Below are 25,126 nucleotides of genomic sequence, written 5' to 3'. Positions count from 1 at the left end.
TCTTCTATTTATAGGTACTGGTAAATTAATTTTGACTGGTTAGCAGCCAAAAAAAAAAGGGGGAGGGGGAGGGGAGGGAGGGGAAGGAGGAGGTTAGAAGGAAATGTATGGTTAATCACCAAAATCACCTATTCAACAGTCAGAGTGAAGAAAGGAATATGATCAAATATTTCAGACACTGTATTGAAATAAGTACAACCCATCCTCTTCCATCTTTCTAGAGTGTTCTCCTAATATGAACCACTAAAAAAAATATAAATAACCACACAGGACAGAAGCCAGAAGAAGATCAGCAGCAAAGAAAGTGACATAGTTTTGTTCACGAATTTAACAGTAATTCTGATATTACTCCAAATATCTGCTGGAAGAAAGAGAGATGTTCATCATCCTCTGTACACAGCTGCAGTGGGACTATTGCCCGAAGTGATGTATATGAAGTGGGTTTTCATTGATCCACTCAGCTACAGGGCAGTGGCTCTGATCTAACCAACCACAATTTTCTTCTCATTTCTCCAAAACAATGAAAGCTTTCACTTTCAAAGTTACATATTGAAAATACTTTGCTGATGATAAGCCCTGGCTTTTGTTGGAACAGAGCTTAAGTCAGGAGTTCCTGTATTTTTTCCAGACGTGTTCTCTGGAGACTCCTCTGCAGCAGTTGCTGTTCCTGCTGCTAATGTTATTCCCATTGCCGCACCATTTTTCAGTTTTGTGGTATAGGCTCAAATCCGATCTGTTCAGGCTAGTGATTGATACACATGGTACTACTACTAAAAGTGTCTTATAACGAAACCAGAGACTTCAATTTCCTTTTGGTGAATCCTGCTTCACTCCCTCTGAATATGAAAGAAAATGTTTGCAATACTTAAGATATGCTGAGAAGACTATGCTTGGAAAGCTCTATACTTGGCCCACTAAAAAGAGAGTTGATTTAGAACATACCATTAGTATTTCTTTCACATGGCACTCTTGTCTTGATGCCAAACTTTTGCAAGTTTGCCATGTTTCTGAATACTTTTTATCTGCACTAAATAGTGCAGGGGGGGCGTCTGTAATGGATTTTTTCTGATTGCTGGCAATTTAAAAAAAAGATTCAGGTCCAAATGAAAACACAATTTTTGGAAATTTTCAGTAAATCAAAAAGTTAAAAAAAATAATTTCGGGTCAAATGAAATGTTTCAATTTTGAGGATTTTAAAACATTTTAAATTAAAAAATGGAAATGAAATATCCGTTTTCTAATTTAAAAACTTAAAGTCATTTTGAACTGAAAAATCTAAATGTTTCCTTTAGAAAATGTTGAAACAAAATGTTTTGCCTTTTTGGAATTTTATATCAGTTTTTTTTTCTTTTCAAAACAAATAATTTGGCAAAATCAACATGAATTCACAAACTGGGCCAGTGTTGCTGAATCCACATTTTTCACCAAAAAAAGCTTCAGATGAAAAATTTTGTCCATCTCTACTCAGGAAAAAGGGTTTAATCCTGGCTCCCCTGAAATCAATGTGGGTTTTGCCATTGACTTCAATGGAGCCAGGATTTCACATCTGGATTCTTGCCCTAGCTCTGCTACCGCCTTACTGTGTGACTTTTGGCAAGTCACTGCTTCTTTTTGTACCTCTCTTTCTCCTCCTATTCTATTATACTTTAAGCTCCCTGGTGTATTGGCTGTATCTTACAATGTGTCTATAAACTGTACAATATGGCCCCAATCTAGATGCTACTGGAATTAAAATAATTAACTTTTTAAAGTATCAACGAAAGCTTCTTCTCCTACATATTTATATGGAATAAATATGGATAAAACATTAATTTTTGGAATTCAAAATCATAGGACCATTCGCAATTCCTCAATCCAAAATCTGTAATCTGAGGTAGTAATATTACTAATGTTACCAAGCAGAATCTAAACTGTTCAAAAGATAATAGTTCATATACACCCCAATAACTCAAGAATTACTTCAGCTTTGTAGGTAGTGGGAAACAATAGTACATTCACTGAATTAATAACCATTCCTACAAATGTCTGTGTATTTTATGAGTTGCAGATGTGCATTTATACATTAAACATATCCTATGTTATGAATGATATGGGTCTTTATTTTTTTCCTAAAAGCACACAGAAAATGCACGCTTTTACACAAAATGCAGGACAGAGGTTTTTTTTTTAAAGATATCATAAAATGTGTCTTGTGACATTATAACTATACATTTTATATGGTACTGTACATTCAAAATATATAAATCCCCTCTCTGCATCCAATATCTGTATTTTGAATCAAAGATATAATATAACACAAAGTAGTAGTCAGTTAAAGGTGACACAACATTGTTTTTAACTTCTATCTCAGGTGTTTTTAAAAAAGGGTCACTGCAGAGAATATTTTTTAATAAGCATAAAAAACTTGGCATTAACTTTTAAGTGTTGTGGAGGTCATCAAAAGTGCAGAAACAGTAACAGACTTCGCTAAGGAGAAGAATGATAACCCTCTAACAGAGTTCTCAAAATAGTGCCCAAAAACACAGTACTTGTTGAACAAATTCAGATTTATTGAAAGTAACATTTACATTGGCTACAATGTTATAACTGTTACAAAGCTGGATAAAAGGAGGCTTAAATAGCAATAGAAAGCAAGTGCAGTAAAAAGTGAATAGAGAAAATATTTGGCCTTAATGATCTTTTGGCAGTATTTACAATATATACATATTGTTAAATATTTGTAATAACTCTAAGGCACCATAGGCTAAATAGCAGGCTGCAATAATATTTTGTGCACAGAATTCAAGAAATTTATTGGAAGAAAAGGCTGTATAATTAAAAGAAACATAGGCATATTTTAATGTTTACGTAAAGGAGTAGCTGCATTTTTTAAACTCAAAAGGTACAGTAATTATTGGGTGAATTTAAAAAATATTTTTAGAACATTAAATTATGCTGAATGCCTGTGTATAAGAACTCCATTTTTACTGACTTGCTGGTAAATGTTTAATGAAATCTATTCTTCAACAGTTTTTCATACTCTAGATATGTTTTGTCTAAAATCTACTTGGTTTTTTTGTCCTACAAAAACGTATACTTAATATATCATATCAAAATCCCAATGCAAAGTTTAATGGGTAGTAATATACATCACTGCTGCACTGGCAGACTAAAATTAGCAGGAACAAACTGCCAAAGGGTTTTCGTATTCAGTCTACCATACTAAAATGGCAGCTCTGTGCATTTTATTCCATTTGGTCTCATCAGTGGGTGTGGCTTCAGCTAGTGAACATAAAGCTAAAGCACATATATCCAATATGGTGGAAAAAGAGCAAAATACTTACAAATCCAAAACTTCCAAAGCAATATCCCAAAACTCAACCAGCCGAACAAAACCTTCAGAAATAGAACTCTCCATTATTTATCAACATTACTTGAAGTATAAATTTCCTTACAGTCATGAGCACTACAAGTGGTGAAACTAAGTATAGTTACAACCATGGCAGAGGAGACTGGAGATTTTTTTAACGACTTTTTAGACTTACATGTGATATTTTAACTGCTCTTCAAACAGAAGACCTTGTTTAGCTTAGTCAATAAGTTTGCCTTTCATCTTGAGGTAGTGTCTGTAATGAAGAAATTCAGCAGGACATCAGATTAACACCTCAATTCTGCAAATAAAGTGTCATAGGATCCTAAGTGCCCAAAGAGACAACCTGAAATTTAGTCTATTTTAGTTAGGTTCTTACAGTGTCCCTCTTATAAGGATGTACAATACACATGACTGTATTCTTCAATCAGGAAGAGGCAGTTCTAATGGCTCACTCATATTAACTGATGAAGGATGCCCAGGTTCTTTAACAGGGACTTGAATTTATAGCCTTTCCTTAATCCCATTAACTATCAAGATTGCTGTTGACTTCACCGTATTACCAATAATGAAATTAAATACAAGTTTAGCCCTGCTAAAATCCACCCAGATTTGCTGATTTAAAGATGCATAGAATTCTACATGATGGTCTCATTTGAAATGGGCCTTTGCTTCATAAGCTCTTTTAAAATTTACTGTGACAACAAGACATGACTAACACATAAACAACACTTATATTTGTTCATCAAAGGCCCAATCCTAAGAGGGCTGAGGGGGCTCAGCACCTTGAATGGGGCGTTCAACACATTGCAGGATCAGACCCCCCAAGCCTTCATGTTGTTTGAAAATGCTAAGATTACCAGAGAGCTTTTAGTCATGCACATTTACCTCCTTGACAAAATTTCATGACAAATACTTTTTCTTGCTTGACTTAAATTTTCTTGAGCCAAGAAAAAAAAATCCATTAAAATAAATTTAATGCTTAACTGATTAGGTCATTTTTACATTTATTATTTTTTTTAGTAGAGAACCTCTTCACATGTATTGAATTGCTTCTCTTCCCCTACTTTGTACTCAACAACAACTATCGAAAAAGCTTATTATTTCAGTGGTAAAAATTGTTTACAAATGTAGTGCCCTTGACCTAAGCAGAAAGTCTTCCTTTTGAAATTGTCTTATCTTTTTAACAATGAAAGAAATTATAATCTTAGCATTGTTCATCAGATTCACTTTTAGTACCAACAGCTATAACATTAAAATCATACAGCATCAGTAAACAGTTTTTCAAAGGTTTAAAAAAAAATACAAGTGTAAAAAAAGTATGGAGTCATTGATGGTGTTTCCATAAAATATTTGGAAGCAGATTGTTACACAAACCATTAAGAGTTACCGAGCCAGAGTCTCAGATCATGTAAACAGGTGTGGATATGTTGAAGAAAATGAAGCTACACCGATTTACATCAGCTAAGGAGATGGCCCACAGTGTTTAATCCCTTGAATGCTAAAGTCTTGGCTGAATTTAGGAGAGGTTTAAAAAAATATTTTTCCTGTCTTGGTGTAAAAGTATTGATACCAAAAATTGGATCCTGTGGTGAACATTTTATTATTGTGGTGAAATATTATGAGTTTAATTTTAGTTCCACTGCACCCCCTATTTCTGGGGTCTACAACTTGGGGTCACATAATGTAGACAGAGGTTCCCTGTCCCAAGACCCCACATAGAACTCTCCATAGGGTAGCAGATGTGTCTGATTGCACAGCTCCCTTTGAGCTACACTGCTAGGGGGCCGGAAATGCCAGAGCTCCATAGGCAGCACAAGCCCTTTGTACAGATGGCCTTGGCCTTTTCAGATCCCCTGAGATCCGCATAGATCTCAAGGGATCTGCAGGGCTTGAGGGAGGGCAACTTCCACCCCCTAGATGGAACCATCAGGGAGAAATCCCACAAAAGGAACCTCACAGAGAGTTTTCTACCTATTAGGCGCCTCCCTCGGGCTTTACTATGGGAGGGGACATGCTGACTGTGCCAACGTTCTCCTTAAAGGAAGTAACTGAGGACGCTTTTCCATTCATAGATACGATAGCACTCAAAAATATTTTCCTGTCCGAAAAAAAAAGATGAAGTTATTGGGTTTCAAAATGAGTTTCAATTTAATTTTACCACTACTCATAATGTGGAGGTTTTCCCTTGTTCTACCTTCCGAGGCCCTGACCCTACAAGGCTGAGTGATTTCAGTGGGAGTTGTGGTCTCTCAGGAGGTGATTAGCGCTTTGCAGGCTCGGGTTCCTGATCACGAACATGCAGCCTTCAGAACTAATTTGCTTCCTCGGGGATAATTAACAGCACTTCTTACAGAATTAGGTGCATTGCAGAGATAAGGAAAATAATGATGGTAAGAGAAACCGCACGCTGTCAGGGCTTGATTCTGCCATGTGGTCAGTGCTCTCAAGTCCCACTGAAATCAATAGGAAGTCACAGCACCTCTCAGAACCTTGCAGGATCAGGCCCTTACTCCTTTCAAAGTTACTGTTAACGCTTAGTTTGTATGCACGAGGCTTTAAAAAAATTACTATCCACCTAAACAAGTAAAAGTTCAACCACAGTAACAGTAATGGAGCAATGGGGGGGGGGGGGGGACAGAAGACCTGCAAAAACAAAATCAAAGGGGTTAAGATTGACAATTCAAGACCACACACTGTCTTTAAGGGCCACAGCCCACAGATGGGAATGAGCAAATGGAACAACTCCACAGTTCCTTTGGAGTCACTCAGCACTAGCACAGTCTCTCAAGTCTTGCAGGTGGCTGCAGGGGGCAGAGGGCAACAGTGGGAGAGTGAGTGGAGGGCAGAGAGGAGATTCCATAGGAATCCCAGTCCCCATCCCAATGAGGAGTGCACCATGCGGCTCAGACTCCTTTAGGTGACACTAGAAAAAGAATGATTCTGCCGGTGGTGTGGAGAGGAGGACAGAATCAATGAAGTTGCTGGGACCCAAAACTTGAGGGCCGTAAAGAGCTGGCTCCAGGGCGGAGTTTGATTCCCTTCCTCCTGAAAGCTGCCCTGCAGCACCACACTGTACATTATATCATACGAGTGTCTGTGTTTGCATGTAGGACCATGGCTGTTTACACATATAGTGCTCTGCATACTGCTCACCCAACTGTATGTCCTCCCCCAGGTTTTGTCCCCATCTCTCTGTTCCTAAGCTCGGTGCTACCCTGCACCCTACCAGTGCTCTGTGTTCCCCACACATTGTGTCCCCTATGCTCTGTACTACTCTGTACCCCCTAGTGTTGTGTCTCCCCCAGTGTCCTTACTCTGTTCTTATGCTCTGTGAGACTCTGTACCCCACCAATACTGTGTGTTCTCCCACAATGTATCTGTATGTATCTCCCACACTATAACTCTGTCCCTCTTGGTGTTGACCTGCGCTTTGTGCAACTTCCCATGCTCCATGTTGTATCCCTCAAGTGTTTTGACCTCCCTCCTCTCGCAGTATTTTGGATCCCCTGATGTCCCCATCATGCTTTGTGTTCCCATACAACCTCCTGGTTACCCTCCCACATTCTATGCCATCCCCAAGTGTTTGACCACACCCCCAACAACGTTTTGTATCCCCTGGTAAGTGTACCCCGTGTTCTCTGTCCCCATGTGCCCCCAGCACTGTTTTCCCCCCCAGATCATATGTACCTCCCAATGTCCTCTGTCCTGTTGTGTTCCCACTCTCCTAGGGGCTGGTCTCACCAACAGAGGGTGCCTATTGAGAGAGGTGTAAGTAGGTGAAGTTTACATCCTCCCATGTGCTCCGGGCTTGAGGGAAGGAGACATTTCTCTCCACTTCCAGTGAATGCACCCTGCAATTGAGAAGCTGGACTTTTCCCTTTGGCTTCCCCACTGGCTAAGTCTGGCAGCACCTCTGCTTTCAATTGGTAAGACAAGTCTTACCATTGGCTCTCAGTTGTTAAGCAGCCCCCCAGGGGAAGAGAAGAGAGTGCCAGACTTAGCCAGCGTGGGAGGCAATGGAAAGAGTCCAGCTCTCTCACCAGTGAGTATGGACTCCCTACTGGGGATACGAGACCAAAGACAGGAGTGGACACACACTGGGACAGAGGACATTCATAGATTCATAGATTCTAGGACTGGAAGGGACCTCGAGAGGTCATCGAGTCCAGTCCCCTGCCCTCATGGCAGGACCAAATACTGTCTAGACCATCCCTGATAGACATTTATCTAACCTACTCTTAAATATCTCCAGAGATGGAGATTCCACAACCTCCCTAGGCAGTTTATTCCATTGTTTAACCACCCTGACAGTTAGGAACTTTTTTCTAATGTCCAACCTAAACCTCCCTTGCTGCAGTTTAAGCCCATTGCTTCTTGTTCTATCCTTAGAGGCTAAGGTGAACAAGTTTTCTCCCTCCTCCTTATGACACCCTTTTAGATACCTGAAAACTGCTATCATGTCCCCTCTCAGTCTTCTCTTTTCCAAACTAAACAAACCCAATTCTTTCAGCCTTCCTTCATAGGTCATGTTCTCAAGACCTTTAATCATTCTTGTTGCTCTTCTCTGGACCCTCTCCAATTTCTCCACATCTTTCTTGAAATGCAGTGCACAGAACTGGACACAATACTCCAGTTGAGGCCTAACCAGCGCAGAGTAGAGCGGAAGAATGACTTCTCGTGTCTTGCTCACAACACACCTGTTAATACATCCCAGAATCATGTTTGCTTTTTTTGCAACAGCATCACACTGTTGACTCATATTTAGCTTGTGGTCAACTATAACCCCTAGATCCCTTTCTGCCGTACTCCTTCCTAGACAGTCTCTTCCCATTCTGTATGTGTGAAACTGATTATTCCTTCCTAAGTGGAGCACTTTGCATTTGTCTTTGTTAAACTTCATCCTGTTTACCTCAGACCATTTCTCCAATTTGTCCAGATCATTTTGAATTATGACCCTGTCCTCCAAAGCAGTTGCAATCCCTCCCAGTTTGGTATCATCCGCAAACTTAATAAGCATACTTTCTATGCCAATATCTAAGTCGTTAATGAAGATATTGAAAAGAGCTGGTCCCAAAACAGACCCCTGCGGAGCCCCACTTGTTATGCCTTTTCAGCATTGGGACGTACATACGTGGGGACTGGGGGAAACAGTGCTGTGATTAGAACTACCGTCCCTTTACCTCCTTTGCTTTTACTTGGTCACAGGCTTAAAGCTGTAGTTGGGGGTCTGGGAGATTTGGGGAAAGGAGTGAGGAAAAGACACTTTTGTTCCATCCTGCCTGAAAGATGGAGAAATGTTCCCTCTTCCCCCCAAAAGTTGTAGCATCTATGGGTACTCCTTATGTGGCTGGCACAGGAGGTCCAGTATGCACACTGAAATTGGCTCATTGCCCTAGTTACACTCAGTCTCCCCAGAGCAGAATTTAGGCTGTGAATCTGCTGTAACTGCGGGGAGGGAGAAGTATGTCACTTAGGGTGGCTCCGACCCCCTCTTGGCCCCACCTACTTGTTGCACATCCCATATTTGAGGAGGCCCCCTGAAATGGTGGGCCATCATTCCACTTAGCCACTGCAGGACTCCTCTGTGGACTTGTTCCCTGCTGCATAGCCCACTCCTTACTTCCCCTCAGTTTTTCTAGGTACAGCATTTCATCACATGTTCTATGTTTCATCACACACTTCAGCTCAGCCTCCTCCCAGTTCAGCCATACATGTATATATAGCAGGAGGAACTAAGGAAGGATGGTCAGTCCAGATGTCCAGCCTCAATTCTGAGTTACCTTGCATTTGTGCAGTCCGACCCTTCACACTACCTAACTGCTCCATGTAGATGGATCAATTCCAGGAATCATCCTTGGTGCAAGATGTTAAACTGCGCTGCAGTGCCACCGGTTATTAATGGTGTCTCCAGAGATGGCCTGGTTCCAAAGAGGCCCTTTAGAGAACTCTACTTTTATTCTAGAGAACTTCAGTTTTATCCTTTTGAGTGAGGATTATTTTGTGATACAGGGAAACAGGAGTGACGAGGCAAGAAGCAGAGTAACTTGGAATAACAAAAGACTTTCAACAATAAATCTCTAACCCCTAATATCTCTGTACACTATGCAATTATCTAGATGACTTATGCTCTGTTTAAAAAAACAAGCACACACTGGGGTCTTCCTAATAACCATCATGTTCATAACAGTACAGGCCACTTCTGGAGGGCTCAAGGTGTGGTCTTTATGGTAATTTTTGTGTCTATCTTCTCCCTTTTCAAGGCTGCAAGGGAGTAAGTGGAGATGTACAGAGAGGGGATTTAAAATGTTGTCAAAAGAGAAGGGCATGATCCTGCAAGATGACTTCAGTGAGAGCTGAGGGCAATTAGCACTTCCTAGGAGGTGCTTAGCACCTTTTAGGATTGGTCCCTGGCCCCTAAGTGTGCTGCCAACATGCTCATACTGTGGCAACCATTTTATTTTTAACACTTGTAATTCCTAAATCATAAAGATTTAACGGATTTGCTTTGTTTCCTTAGGGATGAATTAACAGTATTTCACCAAAGGGAACTCAAGAGTAATTCTGACATGTTTGTAATATGAAAGGTATTGCTATTTCTTTCTAAGTGGACAAGCAACTGAAATACATATAGGTCTTGATTCAGCCAGGTACTTAAGCACATGTCTAACTTTAATCACAAGAGCAATGCCACTGAAAACACCTAAGTATCTTGCTGAACTGAGGTGATAGGTCATTGTAAAAAGTGGTTTACAAATGGCTGCACTACAAATTCACTTCTCAGCCCCTGGAACTCTGGTCAGCTCACTTGGCTTGCACCTTTTAAATAATGTAACTGAACTGTTTACTGGATGGTATCGTTTCTTTTGAGAGAATGAAGAAGAGTAGTCACACACCATCAATGTAGTTATATTTCTCTCAGCAATAACTGAATACTGCAAAAATGTTTTCTTCTTTTAACTTTTTTTACTCTAAATTCTAGCTGCATTTGCATACAGTAAAATGAATCTATGATATTGTAAGTAACCACCCTCTTTAATTTGACATGTTCCAGAAACCATTTTTACGGTGTATTAAAATATGTGAATATTCTTATTGCAAAGTGTCCTGTATAATGCAGGTTCTCCGCTATAAAATCTTCTCTCTTGCTTATATTTCAGTCATTATAAATTTAAAATACCAGTATACAGTACTAAAATGGTCCAATTAAAGAGTTTAATATAAAAATATCAGCACAAAACTCCTTTTTAAATTGTTTATTGTGAGCAACCCAAATGTCTCTTTAATTGCTATTAGTTGTAGTATATTAATGGACTTTGTACCCCTATAATTGCTAACTCATACCATTTCAGGTATTTCAATGAGATAAGAAATACTAAGTAAGAAAAAAGGAAGTATTCAAAGGGTTAATTTGTTTAGTAGTAGTAGTAGTAATAATAATAATAATAATAAATTAGTTTTTCGCATCTTCTTCAGTTCAAAATCCAGCTTTGAGACTGAGGAAGGCTTCCAAATCACATCAATTAAATAGGAGTGGTCCTTTTACCCAGTAGCAGTTTGATTACCGATGACTCGAAGAATCTCTTTGTGAATGCCTGTTTCTTGTGTATTTATACTTGTATCACCCACTTGGCCATCTTCATAACTAAAAAAGTACAGACAAAAAATAAAATTGTAATCCACTCTTTATTCACTATGCAATGACATTGATTATATACTTTACAATGCTCCTTATTTAAGCACTAAGCCATGAATATTATGTGGCGAGTGTAAACTCCAGGAGTGTGAAGCTGTTTGATGGCAGGATATGCCCTTTCACAGAAGAGGCCTAGAGTTCCAACCAGCAAAACTGAAGTCCAGCAGGACCTGCTGGGGCTGCACTACTGCCTACCCCGGCTCACTGAAAGCCGTTGGCAGCTCACCAGCTGCGGGAGCTCATATGCAAAGGGCTTCCTTCCATTACCGTCACTGTCTCTTGGGAACCTTCTGGAGCGGAGTGTTATGAAAGCATGTGTAAGTTACTGCACTCTCTATCTGGAGTAACTGATCCTTTGTCTAAACTGGGGATTTGTTCTGATATCAGTCACTTTTGGTCAGTCACTTAGGGTATGTCTACACTGAAATAAAAGACCCGCAGCATGGCTGTGGCTGGCCCGGGTCAGCTGACACTCATGGGGCTCGGGCTGGGGGACTAAAAACTGCTGTGTAGACGTTTGGGCTCAGGCTGAAACCTGGGCCCTGGGACCTTCCCCACCTCGTGAGGTCCCAGAGTTTGGGCTCCAGGTCAAGCCCAAATGTCTACATGGCAATTATATAGCCCTGCAGGCTAAGCCCTGCAAGCCCAAGTCAGCTGACCTGGGCCAGACACGAGTGTTTACCTACTGTGTAGACATACCCTTAGGGATCTGTGCCTGTGCAAGTTTCAACTGCAGATACAGTAAACCAGTGCAGCTTACTCCAGCTTAGAACAGGGATAACAGGAACTGGTGTAAAACACAGTTTACCTTGTCTACACTAGGTGTTTACATTGGTACACAAATACCAGTGAGTGGCCACCAATCAGGGCAAATCCCCAGTGAAGACAAGACCTCATTTACTGCAAATTTGAAATCAAGGAAGCTCTGGGTGTCGATATATAGTGGTCTGTTAATGAATCAAATGTGATAAAAGGACAAAGACAGTTACCTTTCCCATAACTGGTGTTCTTCGAGATGTGTTGCTCATGTCTATTCCACAATAGATGTGCATGCTCGCCACGTGCACCAGTGCTGTAAGTTTTTCCCCTAGCAGTACCCGTAGGGGAGCACCCCTAGTGACTCCTAGAGTGGCGCCTCCATGGCGCGGTATAAGGGGCGCTGCGCACTCCCCCCACCCTCAGTTCCTTCTTGCCAGACAGCTCCAACAGAGGGAAAGGAGGACGGGATGTGGAATAGACATGAGCAACACATCTCGAAGAACACCAGTTACGGAAAAGGTAACTGTCTTTTCTTCTTCGAGTGATTGCTCATGTGTATTCCACAATAGATGATTCCAAGCTATATCTGTTAGAGGTGGGTAGGAGTTCACAAACTCTTGGGACGAAGCACAGCCCTGCCGAACCTGGCGTCTTCCCTGGTCTGTGAGACGATTGCATAGTGTGACGTGAACATGTGAACTGAAGACCATGTGGCAGCCCTGCAGATGTCCTGAATGGGGACATGGGCTAAAAAGGCAGCAGACGAGGCCTACGCCCTAGCCGAGTGTGCCATTACAATTGATGGCGGAGCGATTCCCGCCAGGCCATAACAGGTATGGATGCACGAGGTGATCCAGTTGGAGAGCTACTGAGTGGAGATCGGCCAAACCCTCATGCATTCGGCCGAGAAGATGAACAGCTGCGAAGACTTCCTGAATGGCTTAGTTCGTTCCAGGTAAAAGGCCAGAGCCCGTCTCACACCCAGCATGTGGAGGCGGCGCTCCTCACTGGATGCATGGGGCTTGGGGTAGAGGACTGGCAGGAAAATGTCCTGACCCATGTGGTAGGCGGAGACCACCTTCGGGAGGAATGAAGGATGTGGGTGGAGCTGGACCTTATTGTAATGGAACACTGTGTACAGGGCCCTGAGTTCCGAGACCCGTCTAGCTGATGTGATCGCCACCAGGAAGGCTACCTTCTACGAGAGGTGCAACCAGGAGCATGTAGCTAGCGGCTCAAAGGGGGGACCCATCAACCGAGTCAGCACCAAGTTCAGGTCTCACTGAGAGACCGGGGGTCTAATGTACGGGAAGAGATGATCCAATCCCTTAAGGAATCGGCCAGTCATAGCATGGGAGAATACCGTATGCCTCTGCCCCGGTGGGTGGAAGGCCGATATGGCTACCAAGTGCACCTTGATGGATGAGGGCACCAGGCCTTGGGCCCTAAGGTGAAGGAGATAGTCTAAAGTGAGCTGGATCGGGGCAGCCACGGGGGAAATGCGCCGCTCAGCTGCCCATCAGGAGAACCAAGACCACTTTGCCAAGTAGGCTCGACACGTGGAGGGTCGCCTGCTTTCCAAGAGGACGCGCTGAACCCCTTCCGAGCACGTCCTTTCCTCCCTGCCTAACCATTGAGCAGCCATGCCATGAGGTAGAGTGCCGCTAGGTTGGGGAGGAGGTGGCCCTGGTCCTGGGAGAGCAGGTCTGGGCAGGACGGCAACGGACACGGTGGGGCGACTGCCAGGCTCTTGAGGGTCCCGTACCTATGCTGCCCTGTCCGTCTTTATATTTTCCAGGACCTTGCAGATCAGCAGGAAAGGGGGGGGGGTGGCGGGAGGCATAGAGAAACTGGCCTGACCAGGATAGGAGGAAGGCATCAGAGATAGCGCCCAGTCCCAGCCCCCCGGAGCAGACCCAGGGACAGCGCCGGTTCTGCCGAGTCACGAACAGGTCCACCTGGGGAGTTACCCACTCTTGGAAAAGTCTGTGCACCAGCTCTGGGTGAAGAGACCACTCGTGCTGAGAGGAGAAGTCCCGGCTCAAGCGATCCGCCCACAAGTTACAGGCGCCCGATAGGTGGTAGGCCTGTAGGCAAATGTCATGGGCTATACAGAAGTCCCACAGCTTGAGGGCTTCCAGGCAGAGGGCAGAGGATTGGGCCCTGCCTTGCCTGTTGATGTAAAACATCGAGGTCGTGTTGTTTGTGAGAACCCTGACCACCCTGCCCTTCAGGTGTGAGCGGAAGGCCACGCATGCCAGCCGGACCACCCTGAGCTCCTTGACGTTTATGTGGAGAGCCCAGGTCCTGTGCCGACCACAGACCTTGGGTCTGAATGTCTCCCACATGGGCTCCCCACCCCAGGTCCGACACATCGGACACCAGTTCCATCGACAGGGGCCTGCCTCTGAACGGGACCCCACGGATCATGTTCCCTGGGGAGGACCACCATTGTAGGGAGGTGATCACCGGCTCGGGCACAGTGAGGACCTTGTCCATCCTGTCTCTGGCCTGGGAGAACACCGAGGCCAACCAGAGCTGGAAGGACCTCATCCTGAGTCTGGCGTGGCCAACCATATATGTGCACGCCGACATGTGACCCAAGAGCTGGAAACACGCTCCGGCTGTTGTCACGGGAAACCTTGTGACTGTGTCGATGAGCCCTTTCAGGGTCTCGAACCTGTCCGGTGGGAGGGATGCCCTGGCCGATGTAGCATCCAGGACTGCCCCGATAAACTCTGCTGTACCGGAACTAATGTGGACGTGGGGTCGCTCACCAACAGGCCCAGAGTGGTGCACGTGGACAGAAGGAGCGCCACGTGATCCCGCACCTGCGACCGGGAGCTGCCCTTGACCAGCCAGTCGTCCAGATAGGGGAAGATCTGGACCCCCCGGTGCCTGAGATAGGCCGCCACCACAGACATAAACTTTGTGAATACCCTGGGGGGAGTGGACAGGCCAAACGGGAGGACCATAAATTGGTAGTGTTCCTATCCAACCGTAAAACGGAGGAAGCGCCTATGCCCCTCGAATATATGGATGTGGAAGTACGCGTCCTGCAGATCGAGGGCAGCATACCAGTCCCCAGGATCCAGGGAGGAATGATGGAGGCCGGGGAGACCATGTGGAACTTGAGCTTCACCATGTACTGGTTCAGGCCTCGCAGGTCCAGGATGGGCCTGAGCCCCCCTTTAGCCTTCGGGATAAGGAAATAGTGGGAGTAGTACCCCTTGTGTTTGAACTCCGCTGGCACCACTTCCACCGCTCCTAGGCCAAGGAGCCGTCCCACCTCCTGCTCAAGCAGAGCCTCGTGAAAGGGGTCCCCCAAGAGGGACGGGGATGGAGGATGGTTGGGCGGGGTAGAAGTAAACTGGAGGGTGTAGCCCCGGGAGATGGTGCTGAGGACTCATCGGTCTGAGGTCAGCCACGACCACTCCAGGAGAAAAGCACACAACCGGTTGGAGAAGGGAAGCTTTATTGTGGGTGGATCCCTGATGTGAACTGGTAGGTCGCCCCCGGGCGTCCCGTCAAAACTGTCGTTTCCCTGCTTGTTTGCCTTTGGAGGACTCAGGCTGGGGGGCAGACTGGGACTGCCTCTGCAGACGTTTCTTATAGTCCCGCGACTTTTTATAAGGGGGCTCGTATTTAGAGTGTGTGGCCTGGGTGGGAGCCTGCTGCGGCTTAAACTTAGGTCTAGCCGGAGCCGGAACACAGAGGCCAAGAGTCTTAAGCGTAGTGCGGGAGTCTTTCAGGCCATGCAGTTTTATGTCCGTCTGTTCTGCAAACAGAGCCTTGCTGTCAAACGGGAGGTCCTGCAAGGAGTTCTGCACCTCACTGGACAGCCCAGACAGCAGGAGCCATGACGCCCTTCTCATGGATACCATGGAGGCCATGGACCATGCAGCCGTGTCCGCCGCATCCGATGCTGCCTGCAGGGTTGCCCTGGCAGCCACTGTACCCTCCTCCACCAGAGCTTTGAACTCCTTCCTGTCACGCTCCTGGAGGGAGTCCTCGAATTTGGGCAGAGAGCCCCACAGATTGAACTCATACCGGCCCAGGAGAGCCTGATGGTTCGCCACTTGTAACTGGAAGCTTGAGGACGAATACATTTTTCTCCCAAATGAATCCAGCCTCCTTGAGTCTTTATTTTTCGGAGTAGGGGCTGCTTGGCCCTGCCGCTCCCTGTGGTTGACTGACTCGACCACCAGGGAGTTAGGGGAAGGGTGGGTGTATAGGTATTCATGTCTTTTGGTAGGCACAAAATACTTGCGTTCTGCTCTCTTTGAGATGGGAGGCAAGGAGGCCGGGGTTTGCCACAAGGCATTTGAAATTTTTGCTACCCCTTCGTGGAGTGGCGGGGTCACCCTGCCCGGTATCGAGGCGGACAGGATGTTAAAGAGGGAGTCCGAGGGCTCCTCCACCTCCTCTGCCTGAAGGTTGAGGTTTGATGCCACCCTTTCCAATAGTTCCTGGTGGGCTTTAGAGTCCTCCTGCGAGACGGAGGGACCGTAGTCGCCTCATCAGGGGAGGGTGAGGAGACGGGCGTGGTACTTTGCATGTCCACCAGCACTGGAGGATCCACCACTTGGTAGCTCTCTGGGCACGGCGCCGAAGATGCACGTCTCACGGACTCCGTTTTGGAGGCTGGGAGAGGGAGGTCGATGGCCATTCTGAGACTCCGGCCACCGAGCAAGCCAACACCAGGGGCTGCGTCGGGGGCCACGGTGCCCATTGGTACCACTCTGCCGGCCACGGGGTCTGGTGCCACTGCACCTGCTGTGGCACCAGCGGAGCAGGCTGTTTGGCCAGGCTGGCCTGTTCCATTCATTGATGACTATGAAGGGAGGCTGGGCTGACGTATGACCTGCTGCTGTCACTGGACCGGGAAGAGCAGCGGCACCGGGAGTGGTGCTGACCACGAGACTGTGATCCTGTGGAGGAACAGTACCGCCGGTAGCAGCTGCTCTGCAATCGGCTCCGGTGGGCGGATCTGCGACGGCGAGGCGACAGCGATCCACGCCCAGGGTTGTGGGAATGATGCCGTGGTGGGATACTGGAGCGAGACGATGAACGGGAACGGTGTCGACATTCGTGTCATGACTGGCTACAATAGCCCCTCGGAGACGAGGACCTTCGGCGTTGTCTGCTTCGGTCCCACCGGTGTCCGCTCCTCGAGGCTGAGCGGTGCCTGGAGTCTCTGTCAGTCGGAACCCTGCCAGACAACGTGGTGGGGGTTGACAGTGACCTGCGTGGACTACGCACAGGACAGTCGCTGAGCGGCGAACTGCGTCGGGAACATTCCCTCAACCGCAACCAGTACCAAGTCGGGGCCGACTGCGGAGATCCCAGCGGCGGCTTGCCTCTGGCCCGCGGAGCCAACATTGGTGGTGCCCATGGTACCGGCATGGACATAACATCCCGGGCCGCTTGCAGGGCCTCCAGTGTGGAGGGCATCCGGGAAGCCTACTCCGAATGGGCTGGGCTACTGCGCTCGACCTGAGTCAGCGGCCTAGAGGCCGATGGGGACCGAGGACTGACCAACATGGGTCTAGCCTCTCCCCCAGTTTTGCTCCGGTGCCGCGGCGGAGAAGGCCTCTTCTTAGCGTTCTTGGCATGCCCCATGGACAGGGAGCAGTGCCAACTGTAAATGGCGCCGGGGGGTCGCTGCGCACCGATACCATGGTACCCGGTGCCGACTTGGAGCGGCGTGCTGGAGTCAGGGTCAACGCCGACTCCATCAGGATGGCTGGAGCCAAATGTCTCTTTCTCTCTTGGTCCGAGGCTTGAACGACTTGCAAATCTTGCAGCGATCACTGAGATGGGTTTCACCCAAACAGCGTAAACAGTCCACGTGCGGATCACTCACTGCCACTGGTCACCTACAAGTGTCGCACGACTTAAAACCCAGGGCATGGGGCATGCCCCGGCCCGGGTGAACTAAACTAAACTAAACTACAGGTACTACTACATTGAACGAACAAGAGTTCTGGAGGAGAGCTGCAGCCAAGCTGGAGCAGAGCAGTTCCAAAGCACCTTCACTGGCGGCAAGAAGGAACTGAGGATGGGGGGAGCGTGCAGCATCCCTTATATCGCGCCATGGAGGCGCCACTCTAGGGGTCGCTAGGGGCGCTCCCCTATGGGTACTGCTAGGGGAAAAACTTCCGGCACCGGTGCATGTGGCGAGCACGCAAACCTATTGTGGAATACATATGAGCAATCACTCGAAGAAGAACATTTTATAACTAGAGTACAACTTAAAGATATGTCACATCTTTTTATCCCTAATTTTGACTTCCTTGGCTTTTCAGATGTACACTCTAGGAGGGTTATTTTTTGGTCTCAGATCAATACAGCGATACACTTACTATAGTGTGACATATTCATATAGAGTGGGAACAGCCTATAGCCCTTCACCCATTGTTCTTTTTTTTTTGCTTATTATAACAAAAGGTAGAAGTAAAATAATCTATTGTCATTGATCTAGCATACACTTCCTTAAAAAAATTAATTCTTGAAAAATTGTTAGGAAGACTTTATTTTTGGTCTCTTAAAGTTGTTGAAAAAAAACTGAAGAAAACATGGCAAAAAAGTTTAGGAAATATACAAGTAGAATTTTAAAGCTAAAAGGAAGTATTGTACTTACACAAAGAAGAATCTCGTACACACATGATCAGTGTTGGGAACTACCCATATCTCCCCATGTTTGTGCAGATCAGGTGAGGTTATCACTATAAGGAGAGAACAAACACTGAACAGTAAAAACATCTCTGGAAAACATCATTTAAAAATATCTGTGCTTCCACACATTTTAAATAGCATTGTGGGAATGTCTGTTGCATGGTCTAGAACTTTGGAGTTGGCTGACCCTAGGAGTTAGGACATCAGCTTAATTCTCGCTAACAACCAGTGGTATAAACCAGTGGTATAGGGTACTGTGGGCCAATTAATCAAACTCTGGCACAAAGAAAATTTATGTTTGATGATGAATGGGTGAAAAGTAAAATATGAAAGAAAAAGCTGGGAAATGAGTCATTGATTATTTAGGATTATGCTTCTTCAAATGCTGCTAGAACCCTGCTTCTCCCCCCCCCCCCCCCAGTGTCAGGAATCAGGGCCTGCAGCAGAGCCAATCTCAGGGCAACTTAATGAGCACAGCTGATCTGTAGTAGGTTACCTGACTGGCTTGGATACACCACCTGATTGACTGGAATGGTAACAGGTTAGTTCTTAAGCCCAGAAACAGCAATTCAGTGGCTGCTCAAAGCATTTGCCCATGACTGTGATAGCTCCTGCCTTGGACCTAAGCCCCTACTCCTGCCTGGCTTCGCTCCAGGTAACCTGGTCCTGACCATCAGCTCTGACTTCTGGCTTCGTCTCTGACCTTTGCTCTGGCCTCTGACTTCTGCTTTAACCACTGGAATTGGCTTCTGCTCTAACCACTAGGCACAACCACCCATGTCCCAATCACTGACACACATATAGAGGAAATTATGAATCAGGAGAATTAGGTACCACTTCTCTAGGAAACAGCTACATATTAAATCACTGATTTTTTTTTTAACCATGAAGATAATGATCAGAAATAAGGTTTTCTGGGTAGAGGCCATTTTTGAATACAAACCATTTTGTTCCGAAGAACTCCTATAAATGCACTTGAACATTATTGTAAATAAATGCATGTATATATAGTTTTACAATCTGTTGTGTGAGGTTTAACTCTTATCTCCTCTTTTTTTCATTTTAAGTCAACACAAATGTTTGCCTCTTGCAATTCATAAACACTAGACTTTTTTTCTTTTATGACTGACTTTTTCACGAGTTGTTATATCTTACTAACTCCCTTTCTCTACTCTTCCCTTCCTCAAGATGGATTTTAGCTGATCAAAAGTATATTTTGGCAAATTGTACATTAAAATATGTCAGAGAAACAAGACCTATGATAACTGAAATAGTTCTGCACATTCATTTCTATCCTTTGAATAACATTTACACTTGGAAAAGTACGTTTGGGATATTTAGATTTTTGTTTTTAAATTATTAGAAATGTAAAGACAAATTCTAGTTTCATATCAGGTCTGTTCCCAGGAATTTTAGAATGACATTAGAATCTAATTGGTAAAAGTAATGGATTACATTTCTAAAAAATGTCCTTTAAAGGCTTCATATATGTGTAGAATTTGCAAATGCAATTTTAGAGGCTGAGATAAAGTCCTTTTAAAAATTGTCTTAAATTGTATCATCTTGAAAATTATTCTCCTTTCAAACAATGCCAAAATATTTTTACAGCTGAGATGAAATCCTTACCTTCCTTTACCTGCTGTCAAAACAGATACATATTTGCTAGGAACTTTCAAAAATGGCCAGGTCTTTTGAGAGTGACTATATTCATATAGATTGGACATAACTATATGGATTTTTAAGCACAAGCAGAGAATAGAAATCAATTCATGTGTAGTGGTTACTAGAAGAAAAGATTATTTGCCCGAGCTGTCAAAACTGGGCTGGGAATTCAGATTAGGGAGATCTTCTTTCTGGATGCTCAAACCATTAACATAGGACTTGCTGAGGGTCTTTACCAACTCTAGCTATCTGGTTAGAATTTGGGAGACTGAAAGAATGGTGACCAGTCACTTTCTGCACATGATGAGCCCACCTTATTAATGGCCCTAGGTATGCTTGGGGAATGGGTATTGTGGGCAGAATGGGGGGATGGAGCTGCATTGAGATTTAAGACCCAGAAATGATGTAGGCATCTGCACACCTGCCAATGTTGCCTCATTAAAAAAACCTAACTTCAATTAAAGCTTGTATTAATTTGCATTTTACAAATTCAAACAGGTACAGTGCTGAGAAAGAAATTGGGTTTTAAGGGATTTTCAGCTTACCTTCACATAAGGCTATGCATTTTAAATTACGGCTTTGCAAAAATTGGGATTGCTGTCCTTTTTTCTGTGACTGAGGGATAAAAATGTGGAAAAATTAATTAAAATAGTAAAAGGAAACACGAGTAAAAATGTAACAAGAGTATTGTTTTAAATAGTTTATTTACTGACACAGTCTCGCTGGACACATTTGCATTATTGGGTTAAAAATGCAATAGTGGCGATTTAAACTACTTTATCCAATAGCAAAGGATCCACTTCATTAGCAATTTGAGGGCTGGATAATATTGGTGGAGAATCACATCATCAATGAGAAACAAGCTAATAAAAGTAGTAAAACGATAGTCAAATCCGGTTGCCCTGGGGTTTTCACAAGAAACCTACATGAGGAGACCAGAATCCTCCAATCTGGCTGGGTGCAGGGCACAGAGAACCACTGTAGCCATCACTCCAGTTCATGAGCTGTATGAGTATCTATATCTGCCATAACACCTCTCTCCTCATTGGTATCAATGGGGTGGAATCCTCTTTCATCACATAACAGCTGGGTACAGTACAATAGTACAAGTGCTCTGTAGCACATTGGCTATAGTAGCATGTATTGCTCTACATGGGAATTTGGCTAGTGCAGGAGTTCTCAACTTCATTTCATCGCGACCCCCTTCCGACAACGAAAATTACTTCACAACCCCAGGATGGGGGACAGAAGCCTGAGCCCACCGAGCCCCACTGCTCCGGGTGGTGGTGGTGCGGGGGCAAAGTCCGAGCCTCACTGCTCTGGGCAGGGGGGCCAAAGCTAAAGCTCAAGGGCTTCAGCCCCAGGCAGAGGGTCTGCAACCTGAGCCCCGCTGCCCACGGCTGAAGCCCTCTGGCTTTGGCTTCAGCCCTGGGCAGTGTGGCTCGGGCTTTAGACCTGGGCCCCAGCAAGTCTAAGCCAGCCCTAGCTACCCCATTCAAAGGGGGTCCCGACCAGCTTTTGGGTCCCGACCCACAGTTTGAGAACTGCTGGGCTAGTGGATAAATGTAGTCATGGTCTCTTTGGCCAAACCCTGCTACTTTACGCCTTTGGTCTCTGAGCTGCTATGGAGTATGGTGACATGACTTACAGAGGTTACAGAATTCCTCTGAATGGCTTCCCCACAACATGTCCCTCCTGTAGTGAGGAACCATGCTGGTATGCATATACTTGTCAAGGGAAATGGGTGTAGAATTTCCTCCTAAGGATTTAGCCATCTGTAAGCCCAATGCCCATCTATAAATAATTGTTATGAGTTTACCTTTGATTAAGCAGAAATTTACCAGCTTAGAGTTTAGAAACTATCACAAAGAAAATCTGTAGTGTGCTATGAGTGGAACTCTAGAGGGTTACAAACTAATTTTATAGCATTACCCATTCTAGATCCATACTGCACACTAATTTAGTAAAGACTCCAGAGTTCACAGGCAGAGGTTTGCCAGGAGTGATACTGAATTAAAGATTCAATCGGCATTTCTTCCCTATTTTCTTTTCAAATAGTTCTGCCTATGAAAGGAAATCCACATTTGTTGCAGTATAATCTGTAAATTGTTACTACCAGTGGTTGGGTTATATTTGATCATTACAATGTCTTTGGATACTGCTGACTGTGTACAATAAAAGAGAATTTTCGACTTTTCAAAGAAGGAATATTAATTCCTTCCCAGCTACAAAACCCAATGTGCCTTCCAGATATACCGTTTGATACACTACTGTACCTGTAATGCATTACTGCCTTTACTGCTTGAAGCAGGTTCATCCTTAGCTGACACCTTCTGCTGCTTCTTATTCATCCCTAAAGACATTAAAATTACTTCAGATTTACTGGTGTGTAAAGCATTGTAAGTATAAGATATACATGGAGAATGAAAGCAGATATTAGAGTGGGGTCAGATTCCTCTGCAAAGCATGCTAAAATTCTTGTTCTCTCTCGCATCACATGCTACCACCAGTCTGACTCAGTCCTAAGAGCCACACATTTGCACGACAGTTCCAATGCCTTTAAAATAGCCAAAGTACCTAAAAGTAGGTGTAACAGCAGTTACACATGAGCTTAAATTCCACTGAATTCAGTTTAAGTATGTGCTTAAGCATTTTGCTGAAAAGGGATGGACTTCAGTTTAAAGTTAATTGAGCTTTGCTGCTTGTGGTGTGGTACTGGAAAAAGAATTAAATTAAAATCTTTTATGGACTCATTCTAATATTTCATCTTGAATATTTGACTTACTTTTTATTATATTAAATGCTATCTTATTTTGAATTGAGTGATCTACATAACATTTGCCACATGGAAATCATGCCACTCTCCTAACTCCATTACGTTTAACACCTTTATTATTATTTATATTACAATAGCATCAAGGACATCAGTCATGGACTAGGATCCGATTGTGCCAGGCGCTGTACAAACACAGAACAAAAAGATGGTCCTTTATGCTACTATATCCTGTCCTTTATTCCTACATGGCTCCAATCCAGCAGTGCACCTTAGCATGTACCTAACTTTAAGCATATGAGTAGTCCCATTGACTTAAATGGGAGTACTCTTCAGATTGAAGTTAAGCAGACACTTAAGTGCTTTTTCCGGATTGGGTCCTATATGCCTATGCACACACATTGAAATGCACAGTGTACGCATATTGCATATAAATATATTTGCATGCTGTGGCCAAGATCTTTAAAAACAGAAGTGTAAAAGCAGCCTCTCAAGTCCACATTTAGGCTCCTTTCCAAAGTAATGGATGCCAGGTGCCAATTACTTCAGTGGGAGGTCCTGGCTGCTCAGCCCCCTTGAAAATCAGGGCATGTATTTAAGACCATAAATGGGAATTTAGGAGCTTATTTTTTGCACACAGGAGCTCCTGTTTTTGCAAATGCTGGCCTAAGATAGAAATAGACAAAATTACTACAATGATTAAAACAATGAAGCAGGTAAAAAAAATCAGCAAATTAAAATATCCCTTTACATTGCCCCCTCTTTAGAGTGATTTATAAATATCACCTGAGTAACCAAATGATATGCTTGACAATGGACTAAGGTAGATCCCAATTCCAAACATTGCACCATGGAGCTGAAAAAGAATGTAAAAAAGGCATAATATTAATTTGATAGTTTTACAAAGCAAAACAACATGGCACATGATCTAAACTGATCTGGATAATTATTTGCCCTCCCACCAATACAGTATCTGATATTAAATTATGTACAAAATAATTCCTAAGAAAACTTGCAGCAAATATTACACAAACTCTTCTGTATCAAGCTAAAATACTCCTGCATGCCCTAAAGACCATGCAAAATCCATTTTTATGGCACAGACCATTCCAACTGCCTGCAGATAAAGGAGTTTGCCTCAGTTTACAGCTGTAAAATAGTGCTTTCTGTTTTTAGATCTACTGGTGGTAAAGGAAATTTTTCTCCATATTCTGAAGTTATAGATGTATTTGTGTTGAGATTTAACACTGCAATCCATGAACAAATCAATGTCCTGCATGTTATCAGCAAACACGATGATAAACAATAAAAAAATGTTAGGTTAAATCTGAAATGTAACCCTTGATCCCGAAAACAATTATGTGTCTGCATGACTTTATTCATAATACATGTTTGCAGTATCAGGGCCACAATTGGTATAATTTTTAAATTAGGTAAATAAATAAATGATCACTGTTTAGATTTGTTCCAGAAGTCAGTGATGCTTTTGCCTAATTCATGTTTTTAAACAGAGGTTCCAAGAGCACCTGGTAGAAATATAGAGACAGAGCCTGTAAATGTGAATAACTTCAGTGACTTCAGAGGAACTGTGCAGGTCCTTATTAGGGTGCACCCAAGAGCTTAAGTAGGGAGTTCTGTCATTCTTCCCAACTTTCTCTCTTCCTTCTTTTCCACTGACGTCTCTTTTCCCTCCCTCCCTATTGTACTGTCTCTCTCTTCTTTGCACTCTTTATCTGTATTCACTGAATCCTTTTCTTTTATTTCCCCATCTCTGAACTTCCCTCTGTTAATTTTCTCTTTCCTCTTAGCTTCCTCCATTCAGTCACCTCACTCTCATTCTCCTCCATGACTTGGTCCTTATGATTCTCTCTTTAGCAGTACTGAACAATACCTCCTAGATGGAAGAAGAAGCCCTGCATCTGGTACTTCCTCTGCCACTGAAGCTGCTGCTGTGCACAGCCTCAATGTGAATCCCTAACCTTGCTGAAGTCAATGGGAGTAGCTATTGACTTCACTGGGGCCAGGATTTCACCATCAATGCTTCAGAAGGACCAGTGGAACAACTGATTAGTGTGAAAGAAGGGAGGATATAATTGCACCATGTAGTTTTTGATCACCAAGATGGCCATCTCAACTGCCTCTCCCCAAAGGTGCCCTATGTTTAATACGTAACCTTGTATCTATGGGTCAGATAAGAACCCTTGTATCT

At 44.2% G+C, this 25,126-nt stretch overlaps 1 protein-coding gene across 1 annotated transcript in view; it reads right to left on the bottom strand.

The window, feature by feature from the left end:
* Positions 1-2,603: 2,603 nt before the first annotated feature.
* Positions 2,604-25,126, bottom strand: part of PARP8 (poly(ADP-ribose) polymerase family member 8) — a 141,071-nt gene continuing 118,548 nt past the window's right edge. The window contains exons 22-27 of the mRNA XM_026649083.2: positions 23,704-23,773; positions 22,421-22,497; positions 20,690-20,759; positions 18,448-18,532; positions 10,896-10,994; positions 2,604-3,605 (exon numbers count right to left, since the gene is read on the bottom strand). Coding sequence (XP_026504868.2) covers positions 3,569-3,605; positions 10,896-10,994; positions 18,448-18,532; positions 20,690-20,759; positions 22,421-22,497; positions 23,704-23,773 — 438 coding nt within the window. The 3' untranslated portion in view covers positions 2,604-3,568. The remainder of the gene's footprint in view (positions 3,606-10,895; positions 10,995-18,447; positions 18,533-20,689; positions 20,760-22,420; positions 22,498-23,703; positions 23,774-25,126) is intronic.

Source organism: Terrapene carolina, unplaced genomic scaffold (genome assembly GCF_002925995.2).
Source record: "Terrapene carolina triunguis isolate 2854851 unplaced genomic scaffold, T_m_triunguis-2.0 Scaffold69, whole genome shotgun sequence".
NCBI lineage: Eukaryota > Metazoa > Chordata > Testudines > Emydidae > Terrapene > Terrapene triunguis.
Note: the sequence above shows the minus strand (reverse complement) of the source record. Positions and strands in the feature narration are given on the sequence as shown.